The sequence below is a fragment of the Microcaecilia unicolor genome, chromosome 6, assembly GCF_901765095.1.
Source record: "Microcaecilia unicolor chromosome 6, aMicUni1.1, whole genome shotgun sequence".
Taxonomy (NCBI): Eukaryota; Metazoa; Chordata; class Amphibia; order Gymnophiona; family Siphonopidae; genus Microcaecilia; species Microcaecilia unicolor.
This window is the reverse complement of record NC_044036.1, coordinates 46,938,007-46,956,723: the sequence shown is the minus strand read 5'-3', so window position 1 is coordinate 46,956,723 and position 18,717 is coordinate 46,938,007. Positions and strand designations below refer to the sequence as shown.

The window sequence follows — 18,717 nt, the reverse complement described above, 5'->3', positions numbered from 1 at the left end:
TGCTGTAGTATTGGTACTACCATTCATGTGCAGTGGAATACTTTTGCCCGTTCAGTATCAAGAAGAGCCATAATAACCACTTATATGACTGGTGAACTTCTGTCTTCAGAGAACACTTGGTACAGGTAAGCAACTTCACTTTCTAGGAAGATAAGACAGTAGCTAGATATTCATGGTGCAGCATTTTTAAAAACAATTCAGTTTGGCAAAGATGGCTATTGATACCACATAACACTTCACTACTTTTTATATAAAGTAAACAATATTGATTTCAAAAAGTGCCACCTTACCTTGTCAGAAGGTTTGAATGGGTTTCCTTGTCCACTTATTCCACCACTGATACTGAATCCAAGGCCAGGATTCTTTTCTATTCTCACACAAAACTATGTTGGAAAGACACGGAGAGATAATTGGATATCCAATAACAAATCTTTTTCTTAATAACTGTACCTCTCTGGGGCACTCGATCTTACAAACTAAGAAGGAATTTCAATACCCAAAATGTTACGAGTGTGCAATCTTTCAACATATAAACTTTTCTGCTTCATTCAGTGGTCAAAGCTAGTAAAAGAAGTCTTTCCTATAATTTATTGATTGATTGATTTATTAAATTTTTTTTATTCCACACGATCTGCACTTCTCTGCGGAATCCAAATAGAACATACACAATTGCATTAAACATCACATCATGAAAACAAACACATTCTAACCGAGAGAACATTAAAAAAATCTATCAAACTGGAGAGTCTTCTCAACACTGGTTGTCACTTGCAGTTAAAGGTACCTATGGCATCTTATTCAGCAAAAAGCATTCATTTGCTTATGGAAAGATATGGCAAGATTTTGGAAAGCAGTACTAGAACAAAGTCAAAGGAGAGCCATGACATGCTATGGAATAGGTGAATTTTAAATGAAACACTAGGATCTTCATAAAAATCCTCAGTAACCACCTTAGTCAGACAACTTTTGCCCACCCAAGTTAAGTTTATTTTCGATTAAATCTTGCTAGCTAGATTTTCAGTTGAAAATCATCCGTAACCTAAGTAGGTAAAATGCAGCAGCATAGAATTTGGGGATTAAGCCTTTGGACATCTAATCTTAGCTGTCCACTGTTGATGTTCAGCATTAGCTGGCTATGAGCCCTGTTTACAAAGGTGCACAAGCGTTTTTAGCACAAACTAAAAATTAACGCATGCTAACCATGTAGATGCCCATAGGAATATTATGGGCATCTACAAGGTTAGCGCATTCTAAAAATGCTTTCGTGCCTTTGTAAACAGGGCTCTATGTCTTCGCTCACCCAATGTAAAATTCAATTCTGAGGCTGACAGCCCTTCCATATCACCCTTCCTTGCTATGGAAAATGAAGTGTGGAGCTGACTGACCTCAGATTCCCATTCTCACCCAGCCCTTTTCAGGAGCCCTTTTCATACCTGCCTGATTCAGAAGGAAGTGGAGGTCCGACTCCCCCCATCCTTCCTTCCCTCTGGCCCACCTGAATCCAAATTAATCCCATGTTTGCAGCACCTTTCACTTTGAGCCCATTAAGAAGGACCACCCCCCTAAATTCCCTAAGGGTAGTAATGGGGGTGCTATGTATTCCATATTTCATTTTGCATGAAGTGAATGGGAGGGAGAGGGCTGCAGAGAGCTGGTCAGAAAAATCTAGACCTGTCATTATAGCTCTTAGATCTAATTTGCCAAGCAAAGAACCTAACTTCTTCCCCTCAACCTGATCTGCCCCAGCTATACCCACTTTTTAGCCACCTAAATTTAGGATCTTTGTGGAAATATTCAATTTTTAAAGTCAGGCTCTGAAAACCTTAGGCAATTGATCTCTGCATTAACATAAACACATTGAAAGTTAGGTTGGAAGCACTGGGTTTGATTTTCCATAACACATATGTGGCCAGGATAGAGTGTGGTATACATGCTTTTGTATAAATTGGCCACCACATTATATAGATAAATTTGGCAGTCTAAGCTGGTATATGGATAAAATGTATTCATAAATCTGGAGAAGGGGTGGAGATGCATTCTGAGGGAGGGGCCTAAAGTTGTACATATCCACACAAGATAGACAGTAGAACTGGTAGGCCTAAGTTCATGCAGATATCTTATCCACAGAAAAGGGCAAACATGAATAACAAGTGTGCACATAGAAAATGTTTGCCTACTTTTCATGATCTCTATGTAGGCATTCCTGAGGGCGAGGGTTTAGGTGAAGGAGAGGTGGAGCTGTGATGTGTGTATATATTTTATTAAATACACAGATACCACAGAAGCGTAGATAGGTTGTGATGCCAGGAGCACAGCGTGGACTACGCAGGCATGCATGCGGGCTGCATAGGCGCCTGATTGCCTGAAGAATAGATACCAGTGCCATCAGATGTCTGTTTGGGGGAGCAGGTGTCCCTGGTGCCCCACCTAGATACGTCTCTGAGATACACACATCAAGTACATGCACACATGCACACCAGCTTTGGAGCATGTATAAATGCATGCATCAGCATTCAGCGCTACTGGGGCTCAATCTGGGAGGTTTTTAAAAAAAATAATAACATAAAGAGCTATAAGAGCCTTTGTTATCTTTATAAAATAGGCTTAAAATAGGCATCCTGTTATAAAGGTAGGCCAGCATAGCTAGTGATCCACCTTATATGGATACTAGCACTGTATATATGCATAAAGATGAACTGATAAGTAATAGGTTGGACTGCTGAATATTGACCCTATTAGTTCTAATTGCTGACAATTTCTTGCATCCACTCTCAAGTGTTAGAATCAACTGAGATATTAATGTTTGCTCTGTTGTAAACAGTAGCTCATTACTGTGTATTATCTAAGGATGGTCTACTAAAAGCCCTAAGGAAGGATTCTCATTAGCGGGCCGATGATCAGAAGCCTCATGCTGTTCCAAACAGAGCTCTACAAATAGTGCTGGAACATGTGTGGGGCTACAGCACCCCAATATTCAAACCTAATTGCATGTAAATTTATGCATGCTATTAGCTCTTATCATAGCCCAAGGCACAATCCTCACACAGAAGTTGTTTGACAGGTCCGGGATTTTCTCCTAGACCTGTCAAACCTAAGCCTGCCCCCACCAAACAAAAGACCTGGAGGTCCGGTGGACATCCAGGCCCCCCACCCCAAAAACACAAAAACCCTTGTGGTCCAGTGGGACCACTAGCTTCCCCTTCTCCCACCCCCTATATCAAACAAAAATGCCCTGGTGGCCCAGTGAGACTGCTATCTACCTATCAAGCTAGCTAGCCTGCACTTGCTCCTTCCCCCCAGTAGACTACCTCTCTGTGGTAGTAGGTAGGGAGGAGGGAGGGACTAGAACTTCCTCCCTACTCTTCAGGTTCCTTCCCAAAATGGCGGCGTCCCGCCCTGCCTGGTGAATCCTGGGAAGCGCCAAGTGGGGCTTAACCTTTACATGGAAGTTAAGCCCCACCCAGCACATCCCAGATGCATTGGGCAGGGCAGGACGCTGCTATTTTGGTGCACTGCCTGATAATCATGAGGGAGGAATGTGGGAGACCCTTATTTGCATGCATTTGCATGCAGTTAGCATTCAGGGCCGGCAAGCGTTATTGCATGTGCTCGCCGCCTCATCAGGCGGGAGCAAACGTGGGTGCTAGTATGGCGCTATTGGCCTCTAGTGTCTGCGTTTGCTTTTGATCATCGGCCCTTAAGGGCTTTACACTAAACTGCGGTAAAGGCAGTGCGTTGTTTATAGCAAAAAAGGTGCCGGTACTCAAACGTTAGGAAACCCTTGAAGGGTGGAATGATCACTGAGGGGTGCACTTCACAATAACCATGCCCCCTACAACCAGTCACAGAATCTATGACAAGGCAGAATTGGTGTGTAAAGCCCGAGCTCTTTCATTAAAACTTGGTGTTTATGGGTCAATTTTAGCAGACAATGGAAAAGGTGCCGGTACTCAGTACCCCCAAGTACCCCCTCAAAAAAAAGCCCTGGGTAAAGGTTTCCAATTATCACGTGGTAAGTGTCTAAATTACAGCACTGTAATTGCAAAGCCTGTATGGTAACTGTCAGTGGAATCACCAGAATGTGCCCATACAACTAGGGTTACCATTGGTCCGGATTTCCCCGGACATGTCCTCTTTTTGAGGGCCTGTCCAGGGCGTCCGGCGGGTTTTGCCCGCATGCACGTTTGTCCGGATGTCTTGACATATGTGCGTGCGTGCGGGTGGGCGGCGCCGTGGGTCTCCCCTCCCCTTCTCTTTCTTACTATCTGCCCTGGTGGTCTAGTGACCTCTTTGGGGCAGGAAAGAGCCCCCTCTTTCCTGCCCAGAGTGCTGCCTTGCCCTTCAACCTTCTTGGTCTCGGCTGGGGATTCAAAATGGCCACCAAGAGTTGAAGTCTTGTGAGGCCGCTTCAACTCTCGGTGGCCATTTTGAATCCCCAGCCGAGACCGAGAAGGATGCAGGGCAAGGGCAGGCAGCGCTCCGGGCAGGAAAGAGGGGGCTCTTTCCTGCCCTGAAGAGGTCACTAGACCAGCAGGGCAGATAATAAGTAAGGGAAGGGGAGGGGAGGGGACTATGTGACAAAGGGGAAGGGAGGTGACGGGAAGGGAATATGTGATGGGGCGGGATGAGGATCCAATAGGGGCGTGGTGTGGGCAGGACAGGGGCGTGGTGTGGGCAGGCAGGGGCAGGGCAGGGGGCATGACATGTGTCCTCTTTTTCAGAGGACACAATATGGTAACCCTACATACAACTACCACAGAGGAAAAGTGCGGTAAAGTGCAGATGCATTGGTGACAGTGTGCGGGAAGTTACCATGTGCTAAATGAAAGGCACAGGCCACTCTACATTCGTTCTCTGCCCATAGCCTGCCCATTTCCTACCCCTTTCCATATGTCTGTAATATTTGTCATGCCAGCACAGTAACTGTTACTGCAGTCATGATCTGGCAGTTACTAAGTGCTAATTCATGCAGAACCTGCTTGACCCAATTTTAGTAAAAGGGCTCCTTTATAGGGCAAGTTTAAAAGTATTTCTGTACATAAAGCAGGGCCTTAAGTGCTGAAATTGGAGCTTATAAAAGTTGCATTCCGGTATACATGGAAAGTTATGTGTGCACTGCCTTTATTCACATAACTTTACCTATCCTAAACAGGTACATTCTTGGGGGCAAGGTTGGGGAGGGGTTAATACTTATGCATGTACATTTGAACAAACTCAGTTATGTGCATAAGATAGCCTCCAACATCTGTGTGTGGTCATGAACAGGTGTAGATGCCTACACATAAGTTCCCTGGGACAATTTTCAAAGTACAAGTACAAGCACGCTTATGTTTTGAAAATGTCACTATGCCTGTATAGGGAATAATATGCAAGTTATTTATATGTGAGCTCTGTTATAAAATTAGCCCCCGTAGAAATAAAACACATTGGTAAATGTGCAATTAAGTGGGACTACTGGTTGCTATTTTGCATTTAAAGTTCAACACATTAATAAAAAGACTAGTAACCAAGAATAATTAAAATAGCCTAAGGTGTAGGGCATTGGTAATCTTTAAATATGAGCTTTTCAAAAACTGTTTGCACTTAAATGTTTGAAAGGCTCATATATAAGTGCGGAAAAACAGATGCCGACGTGTGCTTTCACTTTTGGTTTTGCTTGGATTTGCACACATTTCTTTCTCACTATCAGTGCTTAGAAGCTCCATGTGCTTCTTTCTGTTTCCAAAAGAAGGCAAAACCGGCAGTTTAATGTGAGAAATTGATGATACATCCTCTTCCTAAACCTCTCTATGCAGCAGCCCCTGAGCTGGTGGTAAGTTTTGCTTCTGGGCATTGCAGCATTGCTGTTTGAGCATTAGGAAGGGATTGTGAGGCTCCACCTTACATGGCAGAAGTGCTTAATTTGCTACTAGGACGTAAATTGGGTTGGTTGCATGAACAACTTTTTCTATCCTGTTCCTCAGTGCGGAAGGTCAAATTTGTTATATTTTTATCCAGTTTTCTTTCATGCCAGGCTGCAATGTTTTGGAACTCTTTGCTTGATAACCTTAAGACCTTTTTGTTTAAGAAATATATAGCGCCCGTTCCTAAGTTAGCTTGAGCTACTACTTAAAAAGGTGCGAGCAACCCCTCCGCTCAAAATTAATTAAATAAATAAATAAATAATTGAGATATTGGTACACAAGCAGCTGCACCTAAATGCTGGCATATAACTGTCGACTTATACTAGAATTCTCTAATCACAATTATGCATGTAATTCCAGATATAGAATTTACACTTAGTGTGTAGCATCCCAGAGCCTAAATTTAAGCAACCTGTACTGAATTTCCCCGACTGACTAAACTGAAGCCCTCCACTGGGAACACTTCAAAGGCTGTTCTGTAGAATTTGGGAGGACAAGCTTTAGCAAGTCTGCAGGGAAAGATTTTAGAGTGAGAAGTTAGCTAGGTAAATCTTTTGAACACTGATTCATAAGGGAGCTCAGCCCAAGCTGCAGACATACAAGTGATGGATTTCCATATGTTTACGGACGTGACAGGAGGAAACTGAGCTTAGGATGTCTAATAGCCCTTTTTGGTTCTTGTAACATTTTCACAACTACAAAACAAAGTGTACAGTTTCCCCCCTTTTTTTTTGAGAACCGGGTAATTAGTTCTACTAAGTGGTATTTTGCTACATCAAATACACCATGCAACAAGTGTAACTCACAATATTCTGTAATTCATAATATTCTAAGCATACCATGCAATGTGTTTAACTTACAGTATTATAAGAACACCCTGAAATGTGTATAACTTACAGTATTATATGTACATCCTGAAATGTGTATAACTTACAGTATTCTAAGTATACCATGTAATGTGTGTAACAGAGTATTCTAAGTAAATAATGCAATGTGTATAACTTACAGTATTCTGCAACTTACAGTTTTCTAAGTACACCATGCAATATAACTTACAGTATTCTGTAACTTAGAGTATTCTAAGCACACCACGCAATGTGTGTAATTTACAGTATTTTGTAACTTATGTTATTCTATGTAAACCATCAGGCTTATTTTGAAAGAGAAGGACGCCCATCTTTTGACACAAATCGGGAGATGGGCGTCCTTCTCCCAGGGTTGCCCAAATCGGCATAATTGAAAGCCGATTTTGGGCGTCCTCAACTGCTTTCCGTCGCAGGGATGACCAAAGTTCACGGGGGGTGTGTTGGAAGCATAGCGAAGGTGGGACTGAGGCATGCCTAACACATGGGCGTCCTCGACCGATAACAGAAAAAAGAAGGGCGTCCCTGACGAGCACTTGGGCGACTTTACTTGGTCCATTTTTTGTTATGACCAAGCCTCAAAAAGGTGCCCAAACTGACCAGATGACCACCGGAGGGAATCGGGGATGACCTCCCCTTACTCCCCCAGTGGTCACCAACCCCCTCCCACCTTAAAAAAAACTTTTAAAATATTTTTTGCCAGCCTCAAATGTCATACCCAGCTCCACAACAGCAGTATACAGGTCCCTGGAGCAGTTTTAGTGGGTGCAGTGCACTTCAGGCAGGCGGACCCAGGCCCATCCCCCCCTACCTGTTACACTTGTGGTGGTAAATGTAAGCCCTTCAAAACCCACCAGAAGCCCACTGTACCCATATGTAGGTGCCCCCCTTCACCCCTTAGGGCTATGGTAGTGATGTAAAGTTGTGGGGAGTGGGGTTTGGGGGGGGGCTCAGCATACAAGGTAAGGGAGCTATGCATGTAGGAGCAATTTGTGAAGTCCACTGCAGTCCCCCCTAGGGTGCCCAGTTGGTGTCCTGGCATGTGAGGGGGACCAGTGCACTACGAATGCTGGCTCCTCCCATGACCAAATGGCTTGGATTTGGTCGTTTCTGAGATGGGCGTCCTCGGTTTCCATTATCGCCGAAAATCGGGGATGACCATCTCTAAGGATGACCATCTCTAAGGTGAACCTAAATTTTGCAATTTGGGCGTCCCTGACCGTATTATCGAAAAGAAAGATGGACACCCATCTTGTTTCGATAATACGGGTTTCCCTGTCCCTTCGCCGGGACGTCCTGCGAGGACGTCCTCAGGAAAACTTGGGCGCCCTTTTCGATTATGCCCCTCAATTTAATGCATATAACTTACAGTATTCTGTAACTTACAATATTCTAGGACACCATGCAATGTGTATAATTTACAGTATTCTGAGTATTTTAAGTACACTATGCAATGTAACTTACAGTAAACTTAGAGTATTCCAAGTACACCATGTAATGTGTGTAACCTAAAGTATTCTCTTACTTACAATATTCTATGTACACCATGCAATGTGTGGAACTTACAGTATTCTGTAACTTATAGTATTCTAAATACACCATTCAACATGGTGAACTTACAGTATTCTGTAACTTATGATATTCTAAGTACGTCATGTAATGCATGTAACTTATAGTATTCTGTAACTTATAGTATTCTAAGTACACCATCCAATGTTTATAAGTTACAGTATTCTGTAACTTACAATATTCTAAGTATACCATGCAATATAACTTACAGTATTCTGTTATTTAGAATATTCTAAGTACACCATGCAATGTAACCCAGAGTATTCTGTAAATCAGAGCATTCTAAGTACACCATGCAATGTGTGTAACCTATAGTATCTTATAACTAATGGTATTCTTTGTACACCATGTAATGCGTGTAACTTACAGCATTCTGTAACTTACAGTTTTCTAAGTCAATGTGGTGTAACTTACAGTATTCTATAACTTACAGTATTCTGAGTAAACCATTCAACACATGTAACATACAGCATTCTGTAATTTACAGTACTCTATGTACATCATAAAATGCACGTAGCTATGCTTTGCCCCATGTATGCCCCTGTGCAGTTACATTGTCAAGCACTTATGGGTTCTCTTATAGAAGAGTGCTTAAGTGTCTCTCTTCTGTGCAGTTACACACACAGTTATAGAATTGTCTTTTGTATGATCTAATTGTGGATAGTTTGATTCAGTCTTGTGTTTTTGTAATTGTTTACCTAAATGTGTACAAGGGGAATCATTACAGTATAGAAACATTTCCTGAGGAAAACAAGGAGATATTTTAAGATGTAATTTGCACTGCATATTTGATTAATTATACCAGACAATCTTTCCGACAGTAAAAGAATTATTGTACTTTCTGTAACCTCAACTGCTGTGTGCTTGTACTAGGTAAGAGGGGTACCTCTGAAAGCGAATTTTCAGCATATTTATTACTCTTGAATCAGCATGACGTGTGGTGAATTCCTTTGACTAAATTTTAAGGTACACCAAGATTTAGAGTACGAGAACCACAAACAAGCCTATTCCACCTGGAGAAAGCTACGTGGAGGCAGATTTTAGAAAGGATCTATAAATCAGAATTGAGACATCCAAATTGGGACTTGTCAACTTCCTCTTTTAGAATAGGATCGGTTGATGCACATGTGGTAGAAGCATCCATTTTACAAGCGTCAATGTCTAAACTATGAGTGGGGTGAACACAGCAGCATAAATGTGTATGTCAACCACTTTAGATATATTCAAGTCTATGTTTTCTGAAGCTGCTACAGAGGCTAATATTGCTTTTCCTTTGGGGGAGGGAGGACAAAAACACTGGAAGATTAAGGGGGTGACTACCCCTACTTCCTCTAGTGGAGTACTGCACAAATGAGCCTCTTTCTCTCAACTAGATGTTACCGGGAGCAGATGTCAATCCCAACTTTGATGTTGATGGACATAAATGTGAATTCCCCTTCTGAAATGGTGAATGCATGTATAACTTTTTGTCCCATCTAAATCCACTTTGAATAACAGCTGTGTGCAGTAGAAGCTTGGAGGATTTTTTTCAGCTTTTAAAGGAGATTATATATGGACCTATGTCCCTTTGAGTTCACATTGAAGACTGTGTTGACCCCTGATGAAGACTGTTGCCGAAACTCGGCCGAGTAGGGTCATTCTTCAATAAAAGCTTATGTGAACCCTTGGTTTTCTCCTCCTTTCCAGGATCACCACTGCTGTTTTTTCTTTACCTGAATCCCACCAATAACATGCCCAGAGCATGCCCTCTTGCAATATGCATGTATTCTAGTTTTGGGTGTACACATCCCAGCTTTCAAAAATCGGGAATTAGACATGAATGCAATATACCTTAACGTCTGTCAATTAACATGTGTTAACTAGTTAATACATATTAGGAAATAGAGCCCTAAGTTTTTATATAGAACTTTGTGAGCACTTGCGTAGAACAATAAAATGTACAACTTTCATAAATATCATTTGCAATAAACTAGATCTCTTGGATCAGAAGAGTTATAGGTGCTCTTACCTGGTCTTGATATCCATCCATACTCCTCTGTCCTTTTGTTTGGATCAGGCACCGTCCTGGCTGAGCTCCCCGAGAAGACATGTTCTGTGAAGAAGGGATCTGAATAGGCAGCTGGCTCTGATACTGCTGAATGGTCACTTTGTTAGAGGTTCCATCGTAGTGTTGCTGCTCCCGGGATCGATGCTGAAGGCTTTGGGACCCCATCAAAGTCTGGATATGGCTACCTGCCTGTGGGTAATGTAACCCGTTAGGCACAGATTCAGGAAGCTGTAAAGAAGCAATTATTACCACTTACAGAGTCAACTGAAATTAGACCACCTATCAAAGGTGAGCCTTGAAGGACCAACAGTGGCAAAACCAGCAGTGCTCATATGCTATAGGCCATTAAAATGCCAATGCTGGAGCCAAAAATCAGATCCACTCAATAGCAGAAATTCTAATTAAATGCCCCCAAGCAAAATATTGGAAACGGACCCCAGAAAAGGGGGGATTCACTTAAGAGGATATGGACGTGGCTATAAATGAGTTCCTCCTTCCCTGGCCCCCTAGCACTGCTGGAGCAGCTGGATGTAATTTATGCTACTGAATCCACTATTGAGGTTATGATCTGAATTCGTTATTTTGTTTTGTCTTAACAATTTCTCTTCTTCTGATTCTCCTCCAACTCATTTGAAACCATCCATGAGTCTTCATGTGCCACCTAGCCAGGGATTTCTCCAGTATTTTTAAAAACATTCTTCTCTCATGTTTAACCATTCTATTGAAAGTCCTCACAACCAAGGTGCACAGATTGTGGCCCCCTGTGAAATTCACAGTGCATATTGCAGCTTGCACTGAGCCATTAGGCTGGCCCCAGAATCAGTTTTCTTCGAAACATACAAAATGATGGCGGATAAGGAGCACAACAGTCATCTCTTCTGCTCATTCCAGATGAAAGTAGGGGCATGCATGGCAAATATTTTTGTTCTCTTTAGTTTCCTGTCTCATTTTAGGGACTTTGCTTTGTTATATTTAATTTTTATTTTGGGAGCAATATCATTATTACTGTGCACCCCTCACAAACAGTACACATGCTTCTCGAAGAGTGCATGCTATTTTTAAACAGTGCACACATGCAAACACTTTCCAATTTTGTGCACTTGCACCCTCTTCATGAAGAGGGTGCGCTATTTACAAAGAATGAACACAATTCATGAACAGTGTGAACTATCAATGATATATGAAAAAAAATTGAAATTTCAGGTTTTATCCTTATGAGGGAGACTATTGGACTCTGCCCCTTTCCGTTAAGAATACTCCCTGAGAAAGTCAGAACCACCTTAAGCCCCATAGTCCCATCCAGAGAGGAAGTGATACAGGAGGGGTGGAGCCAGGAGGACAGCTGGCAGGAAGTATAAAAGGCAGCCCCAGAGTTGGGTTAAGGAGGCCCACATTATATGCCTTCACTACCTTTGTAGCCAAAGCTTAACTTAAATAATTGTGGAAACCCTGTTCTTGATGTCTGGCTGGAGTCAAACCAATGCTTGTGCCACTGGGGGGGGGGGGGGGGGGAGAGAGAGAGAGAGAGAGAGAGAGAGAGAGAGAGAGAGAGAGAGAGAGAGCCCACAAGCCCCCAAAAACTCTTCAGTGGCGGCGCCTTCTTCACTTGTAGCCTAGCATCTGACCGTCTCTCTCTCTCTCTGGAACACCCCTTCCTGGTCTACCTCAGAGCTCCTGCCGGCAGCAGTTCCTATAGGCATCCTGTGCCGGCCCTGCAGGCTTCTCGCTATCATGTCCTGCCCTCAGTGATGTCATTTCTTGTTTCTTTGGTAGGGACACGGTAGAGAAGCCTGCAGGGCCAGCGCAGTTGCCTATAGAAATTGCAATGGGTAACGGCTCTGAGGTAGAACCGGGGGAGGGGGGGGTTCAGAGAGAAACGGGCAGAAGTTGGGTCATTAAAAAGCCCCACTATATTGTATATATGTACAGGGGTGGGGGTGGGAAGGGCCCACCCAAGTTAACTCTGGGCCCTCCCAAAATGGCAGGTCTGCCTACGCCCCTGTCACTCACGGTATCACAATCCTGTTGTTCTGGGCTAAAAATAGTACATGGGAAATGTTTCAAATGAATGCATGCTCCTAATATCGACAGCAAGCTTTTATCTTCACATCTAAATTAACAATGCTCACCTGAAAGAAAAAAAGAAAACACACAGAGATGAACACAGTGAAAGCCGGCTGTGTTCACATCTGGCTCCCACATTTCAAGCTAAATAACATACCATTTGTTTATTTACTGCTCAAATTCTTACATATTTCTTCTCAGTATATATCGGGCACGGGCCCTGAGTTTATTTTGAGTTTTCTTTCCTTCACTTAGTTTAATTTCATTGTTTTGACTGGATAAAAGCAACTTTCTGTCTCCCTGCACTCCATGCAATCTCTCCCTTTCCTGTGATGAGCTGGATCTACAACAACAAAAGAAAAGCCTCCAGTGATCTGCATCTACATCAAGGGGATCATCAAACAACACCAGGATTCAGGAACTGCGTAATGATGAAACCATAACTGCAATTCTGTAGTTGAAGTTCATATCTATAACCTATATTATCTCTAAATTTCTGATATCCTGCTGAAGCTCCCCCTCAATTAAACTAACAATAATCTCTCAAATGTGAAATACAGTCTTTAGATCAATGTCTATAGTGAACAGAAATGCCTGTTAGATAAAGTATCAGATAATGGACTTTAAAACTATTTTACCTTATTTCAAGATATAACAGTACAAAATATAAATAAAATAAGCAGTTCTACTGAATGACTGCATATCAGAATCCTAACTTTGCTACTTCAAAAGGACTCAGACCCTCATGGAGCACTGTCTGTGAAATTAACTCTCCCCTGTTAATTGCAGCCAAAACAAATAGATAGAAAGCTCTGAAACCTCACCTAATTTAATACAAAAATCTGCTCTGGCCAAATAAATCACAGATCTTCATATATTTTAATAATCTGGGGAAGAAGATACAGCAGCCTCAAGAAAAGCAATGTTTTCTGACTTAAATAAAGGAGATTTAAAACAAGCATTGCTGCATTCCAAAAATTGCTTAAGGTCAATTACTCTGCTTTGTCTCAAAAATACCTGTCTTACTCAGCTCATCTCCCCCTCCCCTCTCCATTGCCTGTAGTAATTCCAAGCTGGCAACTTGAAAAAGAGAACTGTGCATTTGTAACCTTCCTTCAAACAGCAAACAAAGGAAATTGTCAAATCAGAGAGAGTGTGACACTACAACCTGTCCAGAGGAACAGAGCAGCAAAATTAGCGGGAAAGCCATCCTCATCCCATGGATCGACTAGACCACACGGCTCGACAGAGCAGTCCAGTGCCAGTGGACCAGAGCAGGCAGACGCGGATTGGCAGTACAATCAAACCTCAGCACAGCATAGCACACGCCAGCCCAGAAGGATGGTGTAGTCTCATTCTCACCATGCTTGGTGATGACCAGCTGAGGAGTCAGCATAGCGGTGCACCCCAAGGCTGTGGGAACACTGGATGCAGTTGAACTGTGAAAGATGAGCTGCTGCTGGGGGTCGGGGTCTGCACCCTGCGACAGCCCAGTTCTGGATGGCCCATCACCTGCACTGCAACCACCCTACACGAAGTTGCACGTACCCTATTTGGAGCTGCATGACCCACCATTGAAGAATGGCAGCCCAGAACCAAGACCTCTCACCTGGGGGTGATGTGGCAAGTATGTGCCTTCTACGCTGCTCCTCTTGGCTGTCACAACATCCTCCACTCTCCAAGCAAGTAGTTTGCTGATCAAAGCACTAAACTACTGGAAAAAAAAGTGTTTTTCTCTAAACGGTGTACTTCCCCAAGCCACCCGAAGCGCCAACCAGCTTATAATTGAAAAAGAAAAATGCCTATATTGCGACCCAAATTGGGAGATAGACGTTTATCTCACAAAAACGAATAAAGCGGTATAATCGAAAGCCGAATTTGGACGTTTTCAACTGCACTCTGTCACGGATGCGGACAAAGTTGATGGGGGCGTGTCAAAGGCATGGTGAAGGCGGAACTGGGGCGTGGTTATCGGCCGATCAGAGATAGGCGCCTTTCGCCAATAATGGAAAATAAATATGCGTTTTTAGCGAGAATTTAGGGCACTTTTCCTGGACCCTGTTTTTCCATGAATAGGGCCCCAAAAAGTGCCCTAAATGACCAGATGACCACTGGAGGGAGTCGGGGATGACCTCCCCTGACTCCCCCAGTGGTCACAAACCCCCTCCCACCACAAAAATATGCCGTTTCACAACTTTTTATGTTCACCCTCAAATGTCATACCCACCTCCCTGGCAGCAGTATGCAGGTCACTGGAGCAGTTATTAGGGGGTGCAGTGGACGTCAGGCAGGTAGACCCAGGCCCATCCCCCCCACCTGTTACACTTATGCTGGTAAATGGGAGCCCTCCACACCGCCCCCCAAACCCACTGTACCCACATGTAGGTGCCCCCCTTCACCCCTTAGGGCTATAGTAATGGTGTAGACTTGTGGGCAGTGGGTTTTGAGGGGGATTTGGGGGGCTCAACACCCAAGGGAAGGGTGCTATGCACCTGGGAGCTCTTTTACCTTTTTTTTGTTATTGTAAAAGTGCCCCCTAGGGTGCCCGGTTGGTGTCCTGGCATGTGAGGGGGACCAGTGAACTATGAATCCTGGCCCCTCAAACGAACAAATGCCTTGGATTTATTCGTTTTTGAGCTGGGCGCTTTCATTTTCCATTATCGCTGAAAAACAAAAACGCCCAGCTCACAAATTGTCGAATAAAACATGGATGTCTATTTTTTCCCAAAATACGGTTCGGTCCGCCCCTTCACGGAGCCGTTCTCGGAGATAAACGCCCATGGAGATAGACGTTTTCGTTCGATTATGCCCCTCCAAATGGCCTGATTTAAAATCTACTCCTGTGATCACACAGCACACATGCTGCATAGTTACAAAGGCACTCTTGATGTGATCTTCCCACCTGCCTAATTACTCACTGCCGCAGACACTCATAGCTGACCAGTTGTGCCGCCCACCTATTGTGGCAACACCACTACAATTAATTTTTCAGCTTTGATTTTTCTCTCTCAGGGTAATTCTATTGTCCCAAGCATTATACCGAGTAGCAACTACTCTATAACACATCGAACTTTCACTGCTCATTTATCCTTTAGACGTGACCGTTACTGAAGGAGATTTTTCACTGCTGCGGGTATTGTTTTTATGTACTAGGTACCTTTCTTCATTCACTGATGCAGGCAAAGCCCCAGCCAAGATAAAAGAAAAAAAAACAAAACCAACCAGTCCCACACAACACAGAAACACAAGCACCTCAGAGCCCAAACACACACATATTCACATGCAAACACCTCCAAGCGAGAAGTAACCCCCATACATGGCCAACCTAAGGGCAAGGATCTTCTACTATACAATAACAATGTGGATTATGGGGATACCAGCAACAACTCCAACTGAATGGAACGAAATACCAGTATGCATCACAGAAAGAAGACAACCACTCCAACAAATGGAAGAGGCCAAACAAACAACCAGAAGCATGAAACGAAAAATGAACAACACCTACCGAAACAACAAGAGCAAAACAGGCAGACCACACAGACAACTGCAAACTGTTAACCAACATTAAACACGACACGTATGTCCTGATACAAATAGGTAGGAGGAGGAAGGAAGGAAGGAAGGACTGGAGCAGACACTGTCAAATCTAAAAACTATTTGAACAGGCTTGATGTGGCCATGTTTTGCCGGATAGGCTGCATCAGGAGTACAAAACTAAAACAGCTAGCCAGGGACACACTATGCTTAGCCCTGGTAGTAAAACTGAGCATTCAAGATGACTTTAGAACTTCATCAATTGCAGTTGCGTGCTATGGGTTTTGCAAGTCCAGGGCCCCTATGGGCATCTCTAGCATTTTTAGTGTGCGCTAATGATTAGCGCGTGCTAAAAATAATAGCGCCTTTGTAAAAGACCCTCTTTAATTTGTAGAATATTGTCTGAGGGCAGTTACACGTGCAATTGCAAATTAGCACCAATTAAAGCTCATTAGCACCAATTAACACCAATTATCATTGGTGATTAGTTAACACCAATCAGCAGCTAATTTAACAATTAAGTTATATGGTTAAGTGGCACTATTCTATAACTTTCAATCAAATCGTGGGCGCAAATTTATAGAAATAGGGGGAAGGGGTCATTTATAAGGGCATTTTAATTTGTATCCTATATCCATTTTCCAGTGTAACCATGGAGATAGGCAACTTCCCCACCCACTTTTCAATTTCCTTTCTCTGTGATTGTTGCAATTTTCATTCAAACTTTTTCCTCATGCTTTTAGGTCACTCTTCCCATTATTAAAAGAGATACTTTACATATTGTTTGAGAAATCAGAGAAACAAAAACAATTGAGAATTTCTAGAAATCGAGGAATGTTGGCAGATCTTATACCCAAACATTTTCCCATAAGTGTTATTGAGAAAGCACTTTTTCATTCCTCAGTTGACAAAATGCTGTACTTGTAAACAAGGAAAGAGATCATGAACACTTAAAGCCATTAGTTTTTCAAAGCTAATTAGCTTTGCTCTGTCCTTGAATTGTCTTGCCCTACATAGGCCTGATAGCTCCCTGGTGGAAAATGTGGAATACATCTTAATATCATAAAATCAGAAATGCATTTTGACAACACATTGCATTTTGCCAGCCCAGCCCACACTGAAAAGGTTAAATCTACAAAGGGGTATTTCCTGTAAGGCCCTACATTTATGTTCATTCAATTTGATGGAACAACCTTTCAATAATAACAACAAAATCAATAAACACATGAAGGAATACAATACAATACAGCATTCTTACATTCTGTAATTATCTTGATCTAAGGTTCAGTGTGGATTACAACATATAGAAGCCAGATCACTGGGATGTTACAATCACTAGCATATATTACTAAATGTGACAGATTGCTAAAAAAAAAAAAAAAAAAAAAAAAAAATCTTAATTCTCCAAAGCCTTGGAAAAAATAAAAGGTTTTCAGTTTCTTATGAAAACTCATATAATGCATCTGTAATTTGATTTCCTGAGGAAGGATCAAACAAATTTCTGGTACAATAGCAGTGATGAGAAAATACACTTATATCTTATATTCATTGCTGCCAGAATGGTAATCGCTGACTGGCTCCTCTTGCATAATGTTCTGTTTGATACAGAAAAAACTAATAAAGAAGATAAATAAGATGGAGCTAATCCAGTTATTATTCTAAATATCAAAAAGCAAAGCTTGAAAGTCACACATCCCTCTATAGGCAGCCAATGCAATATTTGAAGATACGGAGTCGTTTTATCAAATCTCCGAGCACCACATAATCATCTGGCTGTAATATTCTGTAAGATTTGTAAAGGTTTCCTGAGTTTATCAGAACAGCCAACATGGATTATGCTACAGTAATCAATCTGAGAATGGCAAAAATGATCAAATGAGAAATAGTTCCTAAGCCTACATCTTGAATTGATGGAGTTCCCAAAAACTCTCTTAGTTAACAAGTTTATACGTTTATCAAAAGAAACTGCGGAGTCTACAGTAATTCCTAGAAATTTTAGCAAGGATTCAATAAAGAGGGTATTATTCGTAAATACAAGTTTGGTGTCTAATAATGAATTTAGGGGTCCCTTTTATTTTTGTTAAACCACATTAAACAATGCACACTTAATGCAGGATAAAAGGCTTACCACAAAACGTGTCAAAGCATTTTGCAGTAATCTGACTGTCAGCACATGCTAATCATGTGTTTAAAATAGGCTTAGCCCTTGGGAATGTGCCATGTAAAAATGCATTAAGCCCATTGTTAGCAAATCTTAGTAAAAGGGCCTCCTAATGAATGAGCCAATCCTATCAACTTGGACTTCTTGATATTTGGTAGGTGACAAAATTTATGACCAGGCTTAACATCTATTTAGGAGCAAAATCTTCACCCTCCCATACTGTCTTATCTTTTTGCATTCCTGTGAATCCAATTATTTATTTATTTATGTATTTAACACATTTATACCCCACATTTTCCCACTTAGTTGCAGGCTCAATGTGGCTTACACAATACCGTAGAGGCAGGCTCCGGTTCGGTAAAATACAAATACACAATTTAGTAGTAGGCATATACGAAACATAAATAAAAGCAACAAAGAAATAAGAGGGGGTGGCGATAAAAGTCCAGTACGGTCAATAGTTTTGCTGTGTCGCAGGAAGTAGAAAGTTAATTTGGATCAGGGGGTAGGCCTTCTCAAACAAGTCGGTTTTCAGTGACTTCCTGAAGTTAAGTTGTGGATAGATTTCACGGTTGC

At 42.2% G+C, this 18,717-nt stretch overlaps 1 protein-coding gene across 2 annotated transcripts in view; it reads right to left on the bottom strand.

Annotated features, from left to right (window-relative positions):
• The window catches only part of LRRC7 (leucine rich repeat containing 7), a 593,735-nt gene that overhangs the window by 41,515 nt on the left and 533,503 nt on the right, over positions 1-18,717 (bottom strand). For both annotated transcript variants that reach the window (XM_030207242.1, XM_030207243.1), the window contains 2 exons: positions 10,344-10,571; positions 291-383 (listed from right to left, as the gene is read on the bottom strand). In XM_030207242.1, coding sequence (XP_030063102.1) covers positions 291-383; positions 10,344-10,571 — 321 coding nt within the window. The remainder of the gene's footprint in view (positions 1-290; positions 384-10,343; positions 10,572-18,717) is intronic.